This window comes from Perca flavescens, chromosome 13, assembly GCF_004354835.1.
Source record: "Perca flavescens isolate YP-PL-M2 chromosome 13, PFLA_1.0, whole genome shotgun sequence".
In the NCBI taxonomy this organism is placed as follows: Eukaryota; Metazoa; Chordata; class Actinopteri; order Perciformes; family Percidae; genus Perca; species Perca flavescens.
Window position 1 is genome coordinate 22,967,404 of NC_041343.1, and position 20,574 is coordinate 22,987,977.

The 20,574-nt window shown below is 40.4% G+C and overlaps 1 protein-coding gene across 6 annotated transcripts in view; it reads left to right on the plus strand.

The window, feature by feature from the left end:
* Positions 1 to 20,574, plus strand: part of rapgef6 (Rap guanine nucleotide exchange factor (GEF) 6) — a 159,497-nt gene that overhangs the window by 66,975 nt on the left and 71,948 nt on the right. For all 6 annotated transcript variants that reach the window (XM_028595451.1, XM_028595452.1, XM_028595453.1 and 3 more), the window contains one exon: positions 219 to 362. In XM_028595451.1, the coding sequence (XP_028451252.1) occupies positions 219 to 362 (144 nt within the window). The remainder of the gene's footprint in view (positions 1 to 218; positions 363 to 20,574) is intronic.

Consider the following 20,574-nt stretch of genomic DNA (forward strand, 5'->3'; position numbering starts at 1 on the left):
ACAAGAACCAGCAATCTAAAGTTCTGAACCAGAACTTGGAATTTACAAATCTGAACTCGGTTCCTGAGATCCAAAAGCCTGATTTGCTAAAAAGGAGCAGCTCTGAGCTGTGCTCTCAGGTCTCAGACAGTGAGACCTGTCTCCACACACCTGAAGGTTGTGGGTGCGAAGCCCGTCGAAACCACTATTCTCAGGAGGGTTTTGACTGTGTATTGCAGGTGGATAACGGCAGTGAGGGGGACGACAGTTTTCTGCAGAGAGAAGAATCCCAACGGAGGTCCAGACGGCGCTTCAGGAGGGTCAACCCCAGGGGAGAGCGGGAACTCATCACAGACGGCCAAGAACCCGCCGGCTACAACACGGTAAGAGTGACACCGTTACTAGTAGCATCGGACAATGACAGGCTTTTTTTTTTTTTTTTTTTCACTTCATCTTAACTTTTAGATTAATGTGACATAATAAGAAATGTGCACAGTATGAACTTATCCAAACCCACTTACACTTCATGCCCCTCACTGAACACACATAGCTGGTTGTGTTTTCAGGGGTTCTTAAAATAAATCCGTGGTAGAATTACAAGATCTCAAGAAGTCTGATTTTCTGAAACCCGCTGACATCCTGACTAATTAGTGCTTTAAAGTCTCAGCGGTGGCAGGTGACACACACACACACACACACACACACACACACACACACACGATTGGAAAGTGTCCTCAGCTTCTACTTGTCTAATCCTGCTATGCTTGTCTTGCTATAATGCTTACTACCAGCATGGTATGGTCTAAATGTGCAAAGATCAAACTTTTCTGTGTTATGATGAAGATTTAGAACTACTGGTGGAAAAAGCTATTTGACATTTTATATTTATTGCCCAGTGGTACTGAACCTTCTTGACAATGTCTTTAAACGCTTACAGAGAACAAAAACTCCAAAAAGACTATAATCTCACCGACATTTTCAATACCATTTAAGTGAGTTTTTTTTTTTTTAGGGAAGAACAAACTAGGTCTCTCTTAAGGCCACTTCAACAAGTATGTAAGAAAAGTGTTAAGTGTGTGTGTGTGTGTGTGTGTGTGTGTGTGTGGTTTCCCTCCTTCCGATAGGATCACTTGGGCAAGCCGTGTGTCAGTTACAGTTTTGACTAATCACTAGAAGCCACGCTTTGCCGACACAGTCACAAAGACACACACACACACACACACACACACACAACCCTTAGCTCACACACACCCCTTAGCTCACACACACCCCTTAGCTCACACACACTTTTCCCAGCTCATGTAACGCTCCCTTGGGTGTTAGAAAGGGGCTTAATGGAGAGCTTAAAATGTCCTCCGTCGACCTGACGTGGCTCTGTAGTCTCTTTGTGATTGTTCCACTTTTTTAAATTACATTTCTTGCCTTCAGCATCACCAAATTATGTTTTGTGACAGCATTTATTATGTAAAGGCTAAGCACTCTGATGTGCTCATGCAGCACTAAGAAGCAGGACAAAAACAAGTTGAACAGTGTGAATGTCATGGAAAATAGAGATAATTATGTTAGTCCTGCATTTCATTTGAGCAAGACTGGAGGGCAGGCTCAACTCAAGACACATTTGGCAAAAACAAAACATCCCTAGAACAAGGGATCCTTTTTCTATGACATATTACATTATAGAGCATTCTACTCTGGTCATTGTAAAGTGACTAAATGGAGTCCTTGACATGCTCACTTTTCTTTTATTGAATGAGAATACAGATTAGAAGAACATCATATGCCAGCCTGTACCCATTTTACTCTCACCCCACACAGACAGTTTGCATTCTGTCGCATTAGGACTGTAAGTTATGTCTTTCTCTTCCCTTTTTATGTTTTTGCTGATGTCTTGTGTCTTCAGGATTATGACAAAAGCCAGGTAGGACAGATTCCAAAAATGAATCTTTCCCTACATGTAGGTCTTTCTCTGCTCCATCATTTTATCTTGCAGTGTTTTCACATCCATCAGGTTTTTGTTGTTTACATGTCTAGTGTACATGTGTGTTTATGTGTGCGTGGATGTGTATATGAGTCACTTCTGGTACAGGCACCTGTTGTTTAGACACAGGCAGTGTTGGGGGGAAAAGCGGGTAATTTCGAGGCCGCCACACACATGCACATACTTCTGTCAACCAACACTGTGGGTGGCAGATAGGAAAGGGACCAACTGTGGAATAAACAGATGCATGCTGGGACCAACAGCATACTGGTTAACAAATGGAGGACGAGGCGCTTAGCTTTGACATTTAAACCTGACGGGACAGAGACCGGTTCGAGACAAACTCTCAAACAGCTATCACTCTGACCATCTAGTGTACTGTTGGTGGTTAGGTGACACACATTAGCGCCAACAGTCAATTTCCCCACAAATCTGTGTTATAGAGAGAGCACATACATCATCAGTGAAATTCTGAATTGTCATGGTCCAAGATTGTGCAATAGAACTGATTTCCAATCAAAATGTTGTACTGTGCAAAAAAACAGTTAAAAATTGAAAAATGTGTTGAAATGAGTAAAAAATAAATAAATGGACATAGTAGCAATAAATTGAGAAATGTATTTTTCTTAAATGTTACAAATAAAAATACATATTTTAACACATATTTGCTAAGTGCCAGAGCTTTCTTTGTACCAATTCCTACAGTGTAGAGAGAGGTCTAAATTTAGGATTTTCCAAACTGCAATTAATGCAGCACTGAAATAGCCGTGTTATAAAATGTGGGGCTTTTTACAATGGCAACATCTGCTCAACGATCATCACTTTACTATATACTGTACATATGCAGAGCTATATCTCTGCAAAAATAATGAGAAATTGCTTAAGAAAATCTCTGAATTAGAGTTCAAGTTGTGCAAACTTTAAATTTCCAAGTTCAAGTGTGGTTTGCTGCTGTGTGGATGAAGGTATGCTTCTTCGCTTGAATGTTTTTATAAAGTAATTGATTGATATATTGTTCTATCATTTGACCAGTTGGAGACATTCCTTTTCTCTGTAATTAATAAACCAACAGGGCCAATAACGTGTTACAGCAGCAAAATACATTTACATTGTTTTTGTACACGACACGGAGTATTATTTTTATTTACTTTTTTTTTTTATGTATCATAAAGCTTTAGTGTGTAACTTTTTGATATTAATAAACGTCTGTTACATTCAAGCCATTGCTAAATGAGTTGCTACAAAGCTAATTAAGACTATCAGCTCCACACAACTCTGTCTGTAATTCTCAGTATGGCTGTATTCAGAAGATTGTGTCGTCCGGTGACTTTCCCCGCGCAGAAGCTCGAGTGAAGATAATTAATTCTTCTGAAGAGTCCATCATGTTTTTTTTAATCCTCCGTGTCCTCCTTGGCTATAGGCAACTGCGTGGGGGAGGGCTAGGGGCGCGTGCGCGATCACGTAAGGCTTGCATCATGTGGACGCTCCAACAGTGTTGTTGTCATTACTAAGAATTCCTCATGGGGATGACAGAAACTACGCACTATAGCTTTAAGGGGGTCACCCATTTGCGATGATATAATGGTAATAGATGGATGTTTCACAGACTACAAATTAATATTGTACACACACACACCCACACATACACACACTTAAAGAGAACAGTTTTTTTGGCAGTGGATCAGAGGATGTTGTTTAGAGACCTTATTGAACCATAATAACATCAGTAATCCATTATCACTGGTGTGCACCAGTGTCTGGTCTCTCTCTCTCTCTCTCTCTCTCTCTCTCTCTCTCTCTCTCTCTCTCTCTCTCTCTCTCTCTCTAATGGCTCGCTCTGGAGTGAATGAAAGTTCCTGGAGCTATGAATTGAGAAGAGTCCTAAAAATGGTGCAGGGATATGAAGAACATGTAGCATCTGTTGTATCTTGAGCAGAGAATAAAGGACAACACAACCTACAAATTACACCAATGAGTAGGCTACTGGGTGTATTTTTCTGGATTTTCAGAAACTGCAGATTAGATGGCTCTGGTTGTGATTGTTGCTCATTGATCCAGAAACCTGATACATCTTCCAGGAGTGCCAGAGACAAAAGATCCTGTGCATTCTCTCACTATCAGGACAGACCACTGGGATTCACTAATGACTCATACCCCACACACACACTCACTCACATATTGCACAGAAATAGACACATGCACACAGAGAAAGTCACTTCATTAAGACATCAGATGCCTTGCTGTGTTACTTTCTTTCCTTCACTGGACAAGCCCAGATAGATAGATGAACCCATCAACTCATTTGCCTTGCAGGGGAAACCTGCTGGAAGGGCTTTTACAGCCAAGCTACTCATACCAGCCCTGGACCATCAATTTAACATGATGCAGGTCTGCCATCTGCACAGGATAGTTCAGTATGCACAACACTGGAATAAAATCACTAAAGAGTGATGTTATGCTGTCTTAGTGATCCAAGTTGCGCTAAATTCAAAGTATTCATACATTGTATTTTAGAGACAAGGTGCACCTGCACCATGTGACTATAGATACACTTTGAAATTGTGATTTTGTTTTGAATATTTCTCAGGATTCATGTGCTGCTGCGTGAGGCCTTTTGTCTTCTAAGTAGCTAGATTTGTCCTTGTGCTTGGGGTAAACATGTAGAACAGGGGTGTCAAACTCAATTTCACTGAGGGCCACACTGGAAATGACGATCACAATAAGGGCCAGACATGTTGAGTTTATTGACATGCTTTTATTTAGCAAAATAAAAAGTCAATTAACTTTGTATTATTGCATGTCTCATATAGCTTTCTCCCATACAGTTTTAAAAAGTTTCTTAGCCATCATAGAATTTAGCAAGTCATGAAAAACAAATTTTTAAACGTTTAAAAAAAAAAACATTTTTAAAAGCAGCTGCCACCCAGCCAACTCACAACAACCTGTTTGACAGCCTAAATATATATATATATATATATATATATATAAAAAATATTTTAGTCTAAAAAATATTTTAGGGAATTCTTAATCTCAAAGTCTGCTAATCTGTCAAATTCTGCACGGCAGTGTTGCATAATTACAGTATGAAAAACAGTTTCCTGATTTATTTATTTATTTATTTTTTGGTGTGGTACATAACTAGTTGGGCCAAAATTTGCTATGAACCTAAATTGAAATGCGGGCTGGATCAAAATTTGCAAGGGGCCGGATTTGTTCCCCCGGGCCTTGAGTTTACACATCTGATGACTCTCTGCTGTTTTGAAGCGATCGAGTGTCTGTACACACCGGAAACACCACGTCTCTTGCAACGTCTGTGGTGAGCAAACTTCCTGTGTCATAAGTCAAAACGTCTGATGTCTGCTACATTTTTCCTTCCAAACACTTTAGCATTTGTTTCCTCTCTCTGGCTAACCTGGGACACACGTGAGTTAAGTGTGAAAACCTGCATTAATATTTTAAAAACCTCAGCTATCAGTGAACATCTAACATGAAAGCTACTCTCTGCAACATTTCTAAAATTATACTCCTTTTACTTTAGACATGTCCTGCTTGCACACATTAGGTAGGTGATGTGTTTAGTCACTGATTGGAAATCTCTACACACAGGAAGCAACAAATCACACAAAACTTATTCCTAAAACAGCAGTGAGCAAGTGTCTCAAAGACCGCTCAACCATTCATGGATTACTATCCTTTAAAATATTATATTTGTTTTCTCATTCCCACCCATTACTTAAAGTCTGAGGAGGACGCTGTGTACTGTCAGGTTTTTACTAGTCTATATCATTGACATATATAAAATGGACCAACAGAGCCCGTTGCTCTGGACGGAGACCAGTGAAGGAGTGAGACAACATAAATGTGATGTGAGCAACCTGTCTGAAAGTTGGAAGTCTTCTGGTAGCTGTGCCAAGAGAAATCTCAATCATTCCCAATCTTACAGAGACTGAGAGCGTAGGTATATGTAAGGAGAAAACATAGGCACAGGCTAGTTACTGATCACTAACATGCTAGTTAACATTAGTAATTAAACCTAAACAGCTAACGTAAGCCCAGACTGCCTGCGAGCTTCTCCTGTACTATACGGTAGTTCCTCTACTGTGCGACAGTAAGTCACTTGGTTATGACACAATCGTTAGCCTATTTTTACAAAAGCGTCTGCTACGGAGCCATAACGTGAGGTACAAGGTAATGGAGCCTTTTATACATTGTCGTGTTTCTTTAGAAATAAACAATGGACAAATGAAAACACTTCAGATGTAAAGTTATTCGCTGTCAAAGTAGCGCCAAAATGTATGCCAGGCAGTGGAATGCCTTTCTGTTGCACGACTAAAACAACCTTTGAACGTACACATGTTCCTTCCCGAGGCTATTTTGCAGAGGCGCTGTTGCTCCGTATGGCGCTTAGCCCCGCCCAAGACGATTGTGATTGGTTTAAAGAAATGCCAATAAACCAGAGCACGTTTTTCTCGCATCCCGGAATGCTGTGAGAATGTTAGCCAGACCCTCCTCCGCAGTGCTGTGGAGGAAGGTCTTGCAAAGTGAGACTAGGTTTTTACTAGTTTAATAGCTGACTGCTCTAACCACTAGTTGGCCCGGTGGATAGTCATTAGTAAGGTCTTTAATCCCCCAAATTTACAAACATTTTTGATTTGTATATGTTTATATATTTATATATCTTTCTTTAGCTCTGTAATATGCAACGTTGCATTTAAGTGAATTATGTTAAATTAAACCTATAAACAGTATGTCACACGAGGAAACCGATGCATGCCCACAAAGTTACGTAACACTGCAGTTCTGTTGTCCCCAGGACACTAAATGCTTACTAGCGCCATCATTTTGCTGGATCTGACAAGCAAGGAAGATTGTGTCTAAAGCTCCAGAACAGCTACTAAATGGCCTCTGTTGGCGAGGTTGTTTTGTCAAGTACTGTTTCCGAGATCAAAAATGAACTCCCAATCGTAAGAAATAGTCTTTTACTTGAAAACGTATAAATTTTTCGGTTCTTTCATTGTTGACTAGATATAAAAGCTTACAGGTCTTGTTGTGGTGCATGCAGCTTTAACACTTTAACTGTACATTCATTTTTTTACCCTTACCTCATATAATACCAGTTTATTTTTAGGGAGCCATTAGCAGTGACTTCACCTTGATGATTCTGTCCTTGGTGGTATCACATTTGCTCAATTTGATGAGCTTGTGCTCGTCATGCAGTCACATTACTCAAGTTACTCTCACGTAACTGCTTACATTCAGGGTAAGTCTAAGGTTGCGTTCATCATTTAGTGGGCAAGTCATAGGTGTGACTCATACAAATGCTTTGTCATAACCCTGTCAACCTGATGTGGAGAGTTATGGAAAAATGATTCTGCATCATCTTTCAACCTCCCCTCAGGTTTTATGATCATGTAGATGGAGAGATGGGAAGATCACTTGCTTTGTATCACATAATTCTGTTAAATTTGACGTGGCCCGGGAATTTTGTCTCTACCGGCCACTTTGGCAGATGAAATTGGTTGTTCCGAGCCTCCCTCTGTTAAAAGGGCTGGTTAAACAGTGAACATGTCTGGGAAATCTGTGGAGCTCCATCCACTGTGGTGGTTTGTTGAAAAAGTCCATTTCCTGTGCTGATTGTGTTGGAATGAACTCACTGGTGTTGGTCAGTTTTATAGAGTTTTGCTTGGCATCATGTAACGATTTTAACATTGCCGTAATTTTCTTGGATTCATTTTCATTTTCATTGTCATTAGTGTGTGTGTGTGCGTGTTTTTGAAAGTCTGCACGTGTGCTGTGCATGTCACTATAACTCAGTGTTTGGGTGTGTCTGTTTTTTTAGTACTTTTTTTTTATAGTAATTTCCAGCTGTGTTTAAATGCGGATGCATACAGTGTGCAGGTTTTATGCATGCCTGTCTTGCTATTCGCCTTCCTCGGACTTCTGCAGAGCTTAAACTTGCGCTGCTTATGTTTTAAAGCCCGTTGCTGCTTTAATGGATCTAGTCCATTCCTGAGCTCACCTGGTCTCATTCTATCAGAATTCAGGTGGGGCCAGCCAAACCCCAGGGGCCTCTAGCCAGCTCTGCCACTGCTAGACCAAGCAGAGCCCCCCAGGGAGAGACTGGGAGCCAAGATGAAGGGGGAAGGAAAAGAATAAGAAAGGCCATGAGAACAAGAAATGTGTATGTTTTTACTTCGAAAATCATGCAACTGTAAGATTATTACCGCTATCATTATTACCCTTATTGTTTTATTGGATCTTTGACCATGGTGATGATAGTTTCTAGTTTTATCGATGCAAATTATGTCAAGTTAATAGTATAAATGTTTTAATTGCATCAAGTATCTAATCAAGTACCAACTATTAGACCTGTTGGCGCGTAGTAATCAAGGAATTGCAAGAACAGGGGTGGACAGTTCTTATAGTCGCTGACGGTAATTGACAAGAATGAGCCAAAGCTAAGAAACTTATGAGAGATTGGTATTGATTAACAGCTTTATAGAAGTGTTCAGATACAATAGGGTGTTTTCTTTGCTACAAGGCAGATGAAAACCAACTTAATTCACCTTTATGCTAAGTTGTTATGATTCTGTTTGTGTTAAGGTTTTGTTTCTGTTTTGTAACTAGCTAAATATCACTCATTATTCATCTCATCAGGACTTGACATTACCCTCTTTACGGTATAGATGGTAATCCAATTCTTTACCATCATTGGCTGAGGTGGAAAAGTTGGTGTATCTATAAAAGCAAAATGCAACTGCTCTTCATCAAACAGTAAAATATTCAAACCCTTAAAAACAATCGTTAAGGACTAACAACGAAAAACCCATCGGCATTCAGGTGCCTCAGTATCCATCCAAGAAATTAAACTGTGACTTGGCAATGCCACTTTATTTTGATCTAGATTTCTTGTACCTCTTTTCTGTTTTTCCTTTAACTCTCTGATGTATAGTGAAGCAGCGATGCCATGAGAATAACCTTTTTTTTAATCCGAGAGGAAGGGGGTGGTGACAGGAAGAAGGATGTAATGAAGGCGGAGAAGTAGAAGATGAGTAGGAGGGAGAGGGATCGGAGATTGGAAAGCAAAAGTGACAATTATATAAAATGTAACATAAACGTTAGTGAAATTACTATGTCTCTGAAGGGTCAGGAATTGAGTGAAGGAGCGATAAGGAAAGATGGATATATAGACATGAGGGGCTCTGAAGGACCAATGGAGAAAGGAGGGCAAAATGAAGACTGGAAGATAATGGGGGTTGACAGGTAATGAAAAAGATGAGTGGGCGTGCAGCAGAAGGGGTGGTGGGGCATGGGGATGGAGGGATGGGGCAAAAAGGTGAAGGTTGTGGGAAGGTCAGATGGGGATCTAATTGGAGGCAGGAAGGATGGGGTGAGAGAAATGCAGGGTCAAGAGGGGTTAAGACAGGAGAGTGAGGGAAGTCGGTCAGAGGATAAGGTAGTGGAGGAATGGATCATAAATGGGCTTAATAGATGGGCGTAGCATTATTTTAACTTGCTCTGACCATCAGTGAGGAAAGACCTTAATGCCTCAAGACTAGGGCTGCGTGTCGTTTAAACATTTTCGATACCGATACCAATACTGTCATTTTGATACTGGTGTTTTTCGATACTCTATACTAAGGAGGCAATTTGTTCGGTGCCTAAAAACTATTGAATTCGGTACCCAGCCCCTCTCAAGACAAACCGATAAGCGCCTTTAAGATAAAACCTTTTGAGAGCTAATTTTGTCGACTTTTTCCTGCGTCAAAGAAGGTATCTGACCATCTTAATGTTATTATTACACCAAACAGGTGTACCCGGTTATCAAACTAAGCTGTACTGGCTGCTACTTATGCAAAAAAAAAAAAAATTTAATTGTATGGCTCCAAACAACTCATGACCACGCCGAACAAAACTCTGGCTTTACAACGTACCTGCAATTTCCACAGTCTGTGTCTACGGAAGATACAGAAAAGCTACACATCAGGACTTCCGGTTATGGCGGCACTGGAGTGAAACGTGGTGCACGGAGCTCCCGAATAATTTCGTCTAAATAATCCTATCTAAAGGCTTTTCATTCGACGAAAGTACTTTCTTTAATACAACAATTTTGTTGCGCTTTGAACATCCTGATAAATATGCAGAATCCAAAGAAAACAGACAACAAGAAGGATGATGCTCAAGCTAACGTTACGAGACTGCAGTTAGAGGACCCTCCGCCATGGTTTCATGCAGAAATGGAAAAGGGATTTCTCAGGATCCAGGAGTTAATCGATGGACGCCTGAGTAAATTCGCAGAAACCGTGGAGAAAATGAGCAATGACCTACAATCAACAAATCTGAAAATGGTGGAGGTGGTAACAAAGCAGATGGATATGGAAGAAGCATTAACAGGCCTCCATACGGATGTCGCAGATGTCAAGATGGCTGTTGACGGCGAAATCAAACAGTTGAAAGACAAAATTGATGAACTCGAAAATCAATCTCACCGTCAGAATCTACGTCTGGTGGGTTTCCCTGAGGGAGTGGAAGGGAGAAACCCAGTAGACTTTATGAAGGAATGGCTGCCTAAGATTCTGGGGAAGGAAGACGAGACCTACGAAATTGAAAGAGCTCATCGCACTTTGCAACAACAACCAGCAGAAAATGGCAAGCCACGAGCTATTGTGATTCGTCTACTTCGGTATGGTGACACGCTTAAGATTCTCAATGCGGCAAGAGAAAAGGGCAAGCTCACTTATGGCAACTCTACCGTCATGATATTTTGTGACATGTCATCGACATTGTTCAGAAAGCGACAAGAATTCAGCGCACTCAAAAGACATCTACGCAATAACGACGTCACTATGCTTCATCCCGCAACGTTGAGGATTCATCTGCCGGAGGGACAAAGATCCTTCAACTCCAAAGCATCAGCAGAGACTTTTCTTTGACAACACCATCCACATTTGATTGCCAGATAAGACACTAGCTAATGATGTCTTGAAGCATTCCAGGGATCCACACTAAACTCTACTAAAGTAATAACCCAAAAACTGTAAGAATAACTGTAAAGTTACTAAAGCCACAGGGGTGAGTGGATTTATTTATTATTTTTATTTTTTTTCTTCAATGAACATTAACGGATAAACTCTGGTGAGTAAGCCTATTTAATAAAAAAAAAAAAAAGAGACGGGAGATGGACAGAACACATGTTATTTTATTTATGTGTGGGGTAGAGATCAGTTCCGTAAGATCTAAATGCAAATGTAACAAATAATTTGCAGTTAACGTCAAATACATTAAAATACAAGTATGTTACTTGGAATGTCAATGGGTTAAATCAAAGACTCAAAAGGAAAAAAGTAATGCTATACCTTAGAAAAAATAATATTGGCATTGCTCTGCTACAAGAAACGCATTTGACCCATTCCGAACATCAAAATATTTTAAGAGAAAAAAAAGGGTCCAAAAGTTTTGTGTCTTATGTGTATACTAACTTAAGTGACTTATATGGGGAAGATGTATCATCTTCTAGACTTAAATGGGGAAAAGATCTAGAATGTACTTTTGATCAAGATACCTGGGAATGTCTCTGTAAAAATGCTTTAACATTTTCATATAATAGTAGACATAGATTAATACAATTTAATATTATACATAGGGTATATTATACACCAGAAAGATTACACAAGATAAGCGAGTCATATTCAGATTGTTGTCCTAGATGTAAAACAGAGGTGGGTACTGTATTGCATATATTTTGGACTTGTTCGGAACTTGAAAATTATTGTAGAAATATAATACAAACTATTGATAAGATTATTAAGGTTAAATTTCTAAATGACCCGAGATTCATATTACTGGGGGATGAATCAACCCTCCAACTTGATCAAAGGAAGAATTTACGTTTTGTTAAAATGGCTCTTATAGCAGCGAAGAAATGTATAGCTACACACTGGAAATCAGAAGAACCACCCAGTCATATTGTATGGCTTAGAGAACTTTCGTCCTATGTGCCGGTTGAAAAGATAATGTTTAATATAAAAAAAAAATCGTTGATGTTCCAAAAGATATGGGGCGGTTTTATCGAATATGTTAATAATTTAAATGTCACATTGATTGAAAATGCTGATCTGTTAATGTGACCCTTCTCTACTTTAACTTATGAAAACTTCTCTCTTACATACCAGCTGAGTGCCTTGTAACACTGTACATGTGAGTGTTCTGTCTATTAGGGGGTGGGAGGGTGTTCAGGAAAGGTTGTTTACCTGTATACTGAATTGAATCTGTGAACTGTTCATGTGAAAATTAATAAATATATTGATAAAAAAAAAAAAAAAAAAGCTATACATCAGATAACTGGCAACAAGTGAAACAACAAAACCAAAAAGGCCACAATATTTTTCATCCAAACAGCTGGCGGGGTCGAGTACAACGATCATGTGCCAATCAGTGACTTGTTTACTTCCCCAAATTATGACTCAGGCTCAAAATACTCGATGCAGTCTTGGATCGATGCCTTCAAACAGCCAACAGAAACCGCAGACCTCAGTCGGCCAGCGGTGCTCCAGCTGCGGGGCTCCTGCTGCAGCCATTGTCCATGCACTAAGCACATACCGGTACTCACACTTTCTGTATGTGTGAATTATAATAGGTAGTATTTTTAACATGCAATGGCAGCTTTGGTCTTTGTTTATTAGAATTGGCTTTAGAAACCTGCAGACATCCTGATGTGCGTAGTGTGTACATAGTACAGTATGCTGGGCAGCACAGTGTACCAGTGGGGCACTATCTGCTGCTGTTGTTGCTGCTAATTTTAGAGATTACATCAGCATCGCTAAGATGACAACCTTGTTGAACTCCCTCTCTATATTCCTCTCTGCTTCTTCTCTCACTCTTCCCTCCTCCTCCTCTTACCTCAGTCCCCTATCCTTCTGTCATCTTCCCTCCTTGATATTTCCTTTTTGTCTAATCTTCCCAATTTTTATGCCACTGCCTGAACATATTAGATGTTTTTCTATAAAACATGTAGCATGGACATAGGGACACATAATGTGCACACAGTATGTTCTACATTCATATTAATACACTTTCAGTCTTTGGTCTAGGTTACTTGCTTCATAAGGTTAAGATAATCCATGACCCAAAGGTTTTAAAATCCAATCAACGATGTCCAAAACTTCTTCCCAGTGCACAAACAGCTGGTTTGAGCTGAAGAACAGTTGAGGATGCCTACAGTTCATGTCCAATCAGGAGAATCAGAATCAAAGTACAGTTGAAATGCCCCAAATAAAACACACCACCTACATCTAAATCCCACTGGCAGCCCTTTGCCGTCTTCTCTTTTCTTTCATCTGTTTGTTATACATCATGTGCGTCATGATGCGGCTTACTAAGTTTTTTTAGGAAATATGCAGAAATGACACATCTCACTTTTTCATTCTGGGAGTTGCAGCTACAGTTGAAGGCCAAAACATAGATGATTGTCACCAATTTCCACAGCCTGTTTTTATGTTTTAGCATTTTTTTTTTTCTCTGAACTTAAATCTCTCTGTAGTCGGAAAGGGAAGGTCTGGTTTAAATAGCAGGAATTCCTGTCTTGTCCTTCAGAGAGAGACACACACACACACACAAACACACACACAACACACACACACACACACACACACACACACACACACACACACACACACACAAATGATTAGATGGCTACAGTCAGCACATTCACATAGTTATCTCTGTGTGTGGGTTACATGAACGTATGTTGACTTACTGTTCTTTGTGTACTCGTCTACTGTACACAGGAAACCATCCGATTATATTGGGCCTTAACATTCTACTCTCTGCTGTGAGGCGACATTATATATATTTTGTACAGAAAGCAAGGAGTCATGTAATTTTGTAACATTTTTGGAAAGACTTAATAATGATCATTTTAACTGGCAAAGAAGGAATGGAAACCCACATAAACTGTAACTGTAAGCAGGGTGCTAAAATCCAGTTTCACCTTGATGTTGCAAAAAGGTTTGTGATGCACCAAACCAGCACTGGTTTATATCTCCCCTTCTGTTACTGTCCATGGAAATTACTGTATTGCCACCCAAGTGTGTGTGTGTGTGTGTGTGTGTGTGTGTGTGTGTGTGTGTGTGTGTGTGTGTGTGTGTGTACAAAGCTACGGGGGCTTTACTCGGCTCACTCTTTTTAATTAGCCTGGCAGAACTGATTAGCTGCGAGCAGTAACCAGACACACACACAGACACACACACACACACAATGCAGTTGGCCACTTTGTGCAAGCATGTGAAGATATACAAATTAGTGTGTGAGGGGTCCCAGGGGTGACAAAAGAGAGACAGGACCCCCTCAGAACTCACTGAACCATGTCACACCTTAGTGAGCTACACACAAAACACCCAACCACACGCACAGGATGCTACGTGTATGTCTAGTCAGTGCAAAGTGACTGATGTGTGTGAGTCTGTGTCTGACAGCTTGTCATTGGACAGGACACATTTTCTGTTAGTCTGTCGATGCCTGAATTTGTCACGTTTTCCAAAAACATTGCCATTTTCCTTACATCCTCGTCCAACGTCCTTGAGTGTCGAGAAAGGCGCCCATACATAAAATGTATTATTATTTATTATATTTTTTGTCTCTCTTCATTTTTCCCTCTTATCTCTCAGCTTGTATTCTCTGATTCTTGCTCTTTGCTTTACTGACGTTCTCGCCTCTTTTCTTCTTGCTTTGTCTATAATCACCTGACTTAACCCCCCACATGCTCACAGACGCACACATTTGCAGACACACTGTTCCAGGAAGTGTTTCCTGTGTGACGTGTATCCTGCTCTGTGTTTTGCAGACAGATCCCACATCATCGTGTACTGATTTACTGTAAATGGTACTCTGTGACACGTAATGCAGACAAGCGTGTGTTTCTTTACTTTTTGGGTATGAACTTAAAATCAGGGTAGTCACACGGACCAAGACGCTACACGGAACAAGAACTTCATCTTATGAAACCACAGTATAGTGGTAATTACTATGTAGAACTCTGTTCATGAAGAGTATCAAGTATTTCTTGTGACAGCTTTGACATTAATTCCGCTAAATCCTCCTCTTAAAATGGAATTTAACATAAATAAATGCTTCTAAACTGCTACAGTACAGTGATGTGTCGAGCTATTTTCCTTTATCTGGCATTTTTTAGTGTCACATTGACTCCATCCTTTCTTTTCTTTTGTCTCTTTTTTTCTTTGAATTTTGTCTACTTATGTACTGTATTCTTCTGGCTCTTTCTCTGAGGTAATTTATTCTATCCCAGTTATTTTCTAGACCCACCAAGTAGCCACGTCTTTAACCAGTTAGGTGTCATGAAATACTAAGATTCTGTTAATTCTGGCAGCACCTTTTGGTCATTACTTAGTTATGTAACAAAGTCCTAGTGATCACTTTGTATCCCCAAACAAGAACAGTATTTCAATTTCCAAACACACCGCTATTGCCATGATAAAAAGAAGAGCAATGGATTTGTTTGTTTGTAACTCAATTAATAGTTATCGGCATTTCTACTTGTTTGTGTTAAGACCAGCAGATTGTCCAAAGGTGGACCTCTACGCAGCCTCACAGCAGACCAGTGGGGGGGACTTAACTAAGGAAGCTCCAAACTTTAAGAAGTGATTTTCTTTTTTGGATGTTTTTCTCCCGTAGCTTAGCCTTTGTTATATTTCTTTAAAAAAATGCAGCAGCTGTGTATGCATGTGTGCATGTTTATTAGGGCTGGGGCTTTGACAGCAGGGCAAGGGAATGATGTAGTGCTGCACGCACTAGTATGCAAAAGGGAAAATACTGCAGTTACAGTATCTACATGTCTGTTTGTCTGTCTACCAGTTTATCTATCTATCTATCTATCTATCTATCTGTCTATCTATTTCTGTCTCTCTCTTTCTCTCTCTCTGTCCCTCTTGTGTACATAACACTCCTCTGAAGGCAGAGCTCCATGTGCTTACATCTGATTGGCTGCGGACTAAAAAGATGATGTCATTCCGAGTCGGGAGGTGCGTATCGTTTAGAGAGCAGAGAGAATTGAGGGTAGAGATCCTGGTTCATAGCAGCAAGCCGAAAGAGAGTGAAGCACAGAAAGAGGGAGATGGATAGACGGCTGATAAAAATGAGAGAAAAGGAGATCTTTAAAGAAAAGTGGGGCTGAAAAGAGACAATGATCTACACCAGAACAGATACTGAGGCAGGAGAAAAGAGGAAACCGCTAATTTGAGGCAAACACGATGAAGCTAGAGATAGCATAAAATTGGGGATTTTTTTGGTCCGAGAGAGGGAGGAAGGAGGAGAGGAAAAAAAACAGGCAGTGGCCAGAAAGAGAGAAAGGGAGAGGGTGAGAAAGATCCTCCCCTCTCTGAAGTGTCTGGTAATAGGAGATTGCATCTCTCCTCTGCTGGAGGAGAATCAGCCAATTACACAACCAGACAGCTCTTATTATCTATGCTTTTAATTCTTCCCCCCCTCTCTCTCTCTCTCTCTCTCTCTCTCTCTCTCTCTCTCTCAACATCAAAACAACACCACAGTACACAAGCTGGTTAATGCGAGAGGAACAGAAGGTTAAGGAAGGCATTGATGCTTAGTACCAAAAATAAAATATGTTTGTTTAATTATTTAAATCTTTTCAGAAGACATATTATTTGAAGGGTTTTTGTCTCTTCAGGATGACCAATTGAGGCAGAACATGCGGTCTCTGCATTAAACCAGTACATAATAACATTTTCTTTGTTATGACAGAAGTTGCATGTAACTCTCTTTGAGGGTACACAGTACTTGTAAATTTGACTTGCTGGTAGTGTCAGGTTGAGATATGATATAAATTCTAGACCTGTGTTTCTGAAGTTGGGAGATTTGGATAGTTTCTAAAGAAAAGAAAATTAAAATTAAAATTTAATTTTTGAGATAAATAAATTATTTTCCTGGGCTTAAATGTGTATTTGTTGCCTCTAGATGTCCACTAATAATTAATTAAGTAGAACTAAAACAGGCCCGGGAAAAGGAAACTAAAAATCCATTGTTTCAAGTCACGGTTTCCCTATTTGTTCCTGCTTAGTTTCTGCTTAATTTGCTTTCATTAAAGGGGCTGTGATTCCCATTAAGAATCCATTTAGTGATTTGGTCAAAACTTTTTGTTGTCAAGGTTACATATAAGCCTTGTTTTTGAAACTACATTTCTTTTTCTCAAGTCCTTTAAAAGTCCATATTTAGCTTGGTTTTCACTCAGGCGGTAGGCTTCTTTTGGCTTTGAAATCACCAAATCAATGCTTAGTAGGGTTAGGCAGTTTGGTTTAGGATTTGCTAAATAAAAGGCTTGAAAAGCCTATTCTCTCTCGGTCTATCCTACTTTAATGGCATCCCACATTTGATGCTTCAAGTAATTATTTGCAGAGATCCAGGTCTGCTTCTAATAGTTTACACCCCAAGCTGAATGCCTTTTATTATGCCAGTATATTGTTTAGTGATGTACTGTATTAGAGGGATTTATCAGTGATTGGCTCTTATACGTCCAATCCTGTCTACTGTGTCGCAAATCCTCCAGCCGGGGGCTTTTTGACAGGGAAAACCCATTATCAGCTTGTGCTATTGTGTTGCGTGTTCACATTCGCCAAAATGCCGCCAGCCTCTGTCTTTGTATCTGATAGAGGCTCCATGACTTTTTTTTGGGGGTAATTTATGCGGCATGCTCCCAAAGAGGAGGGGGTTGCCTCAATACACTCAGCTTTATGTTACCAGCAGATCAATAAAGATGCTTCCTTTCTTTCCTCTCTATCTCTGTCTTTCCCATTCTCTGTCTCTGTCCACATCTCTCTCTCATCCACATCTGCTCAGCAGCCAATCCATCTAATGCAGTTTCCCTCTGCTTGCTCTCGCGTCATCCACGCCACCTCCCATCCCCTCCATCTCTCTTTCTCTCTCTGGCTCTCTCTCTCTCTCTCTCTCTCTCTCTCTCTCTCTCTCTCTCTCTCTCTCTCTCTCTTGCTGCACAGGTGATGTCATTCTTTTTCAGCTGGATTCTCCTCCCTCCTCCCTCGCTCTCACTCTCTCGGTTTTCCATTAGCAGCTGGCTCTCCACGGTACAGCATCCTATCCACGGTAGCTTCTCTCTGAGGGTGGGAGGGAGAGGAAGAATGCCGGCGTGAGGTGTGGGCGCCAACCAGGGAAGAGAGCTTGAAACTGGGTTAAGGGACGGGGACCACTTGCCCCTGCCATGGAGCTGCACTGCTGGGCACGCACATGCACTGGAGCTCTGTAGAGAGATAAAGAGTTGCAAAGAGACAGAGAAAGGAGTTTGACAGACATAGGCATTGAATGAGGAGGAGAGGAGAGCTGCAGGCAAGTGATCCAGGCTTTTGGGAGGTGAGGAGTGGACTGTTTGGAGGACTTTAAACCGGGAGAGAGGCTTCTTCCCAGGGGGCTGCAGATGCACAGACAAGCCCATCTTTTTATCCAGCACTGCCTTATTCGTTGAGGAAAGGAACCTCCGCTTCTTTAAAGAAGGAAAGTGAATCTAGAAGAAGACAAAAATGACTCCATAAGCTTTTACATTTAACTTTCAACAGAAAAATATAATGAATTTGGATCTGAAGTTGGCTTTTTCTTTGACCACACAACCTCCTGCTCTGCGATCAGTTTTGAACATTCTGCAGTTTTCCATTTTAGGAGGTTTTTAAGCTTCTCTGTTGCAGCTCTTTTGAATGCATTAGAGATAAAGCGTGACACATAAATGGATCTGCCTTGACTTTAAGTCTCCCTCTATAGCGACAGTCTTCTACCTTTTACTGCCAAATCAACACAAAGGTTTTTTAAAAATCACCTGGACAATTCTCTTTCAGCAAAGAGGTCGGCATCAGCTCTTGCCCTCCACTTTTCCTTTTTTTTTTCATCTCTTGGTTAACGAGGGGAAACTTCCCCTCGCTGGCACCCTTCCTCCTGTCGAAATGGCTTTCCTGGTCCGTTGCTATGCCAACTGCTTGCAGCCGTGGTCCTCCAAAGTAAGCAATGTCGTAATCCCTTTTCTGGCCAGTGCCTCTTGCTTAGGATGCTGCTGTCTCTCTCTCTCTCTCTCTCTCTCTCTCTCTCTCTCTCTCTCTCTCTCTCTCTCTCTGTCTCTGTCTCTGTCTCTGTCTGTCTCTGTCTCTGTCTCTCTCTGTGTGTGATAGGGTGGGGATGAGAGAAAATAAGCTTGATTTATATGCATCTGATGAATATGTATTTCAAAACACATTCATGCTTTGCTTCTTCCTTTAATTACAATTTTAACTGTTGTGTCCTGAAAAAAAACTGATGCATGTCTGGTAACATGCCAAAGCCTTTTCCTCTCCCTTCACTGTAAGTAATGATACATTTATACGAAAACTACAGAAATGCCCAGTCAATGGACTCGATTCACTTAATAGTATATGTTGTTTTCTTTTATGTTTTTTTATTGGAAACCAGAGATGCACAGATATAAATACACAGTACAGATATAGGTTCCAGTGGTTTTTTTTCTTTTGTATTCCCCCCAGCCTTTTTGTGGTGTGGTAGAACATAACACCACCTTACAACAGCCATGAAGCCCAAAGAGTAAATAAAACAGAACAGAAATTACTTCCTCAGGTTTGTACAGTGTTAAGTCACCTGAGAAGGTAAACCTGATGGCAGTGTACATATCAAAACATTGCACTGTGTGGACACTGAAGTGCTTTGATATCTATGCACCAATGTTTTATTCTTCCTAGCACCACTCCTTACTCCCAAAAGGACTTACTGATTGGAGGGTTTCCAAAAATATTAGGAAGCCCCTGTGGGTGTAGATTATATTAAAATTTTATTCGGAAGAGAGCAAAGATTGCAGATGATGGGACAAAGGTTCTGAATAAGGTTGCACTATAGCTTATATATATATATATATATATATATATATATATATATATATATATATATATATATATATATATATATAGTCCCCGTTCTCTGCAGTAAAGTCCCCGTTCTCTGCAGTAAAGTGCTGTTGTAACCAGGGTGACAAATGATGTACACTTTTGTACACTTATTTGTTTTATCTCAGATCTGTCATCTTATACATGTAATCCATGTGAGCTGTCTAATCTGTCTATTGGCTCCCAGTAGTCAGCAGCACACTGGTAATGATGCAGCCATGTGTATAATTAACAGTTTGATGGCCTAGTTTTAGTCGCTCAGAATAATCCGCCAGTTATCCTAGCCTCTAGTGAACTTCTTGGTGATGCAAGGAAAGCAACTACGGTGCATGACTTGTGAGTTGTATTGTCGTTTGTTCTATTATTTTTTTTTTATATTCAAACTAACATGCCAGGACTCCTCTGCTGTACGGCTCATTGGTTGTCCGAGCAGAATAGCTGTCGGATAGCTCCCTATGTGTCTGTCTCTTTGGGAGCTCCTGTCTGGGTGCTGAAAGCCTCAGAGATGTTTGTCTTCATTGTGTGTGTGTGTGTGTGTGTGTGTGTGTGTGTGTGTGTGTGTGTGTGTGTGTGTGTGTGTGTGTGTGTGTGTGTGTGTGTGTGTGTGTGTGTGTGTGTGTGTGTGTGTGTGTGTGTGTGTGTGTGTGTGTGTGTGTGTGT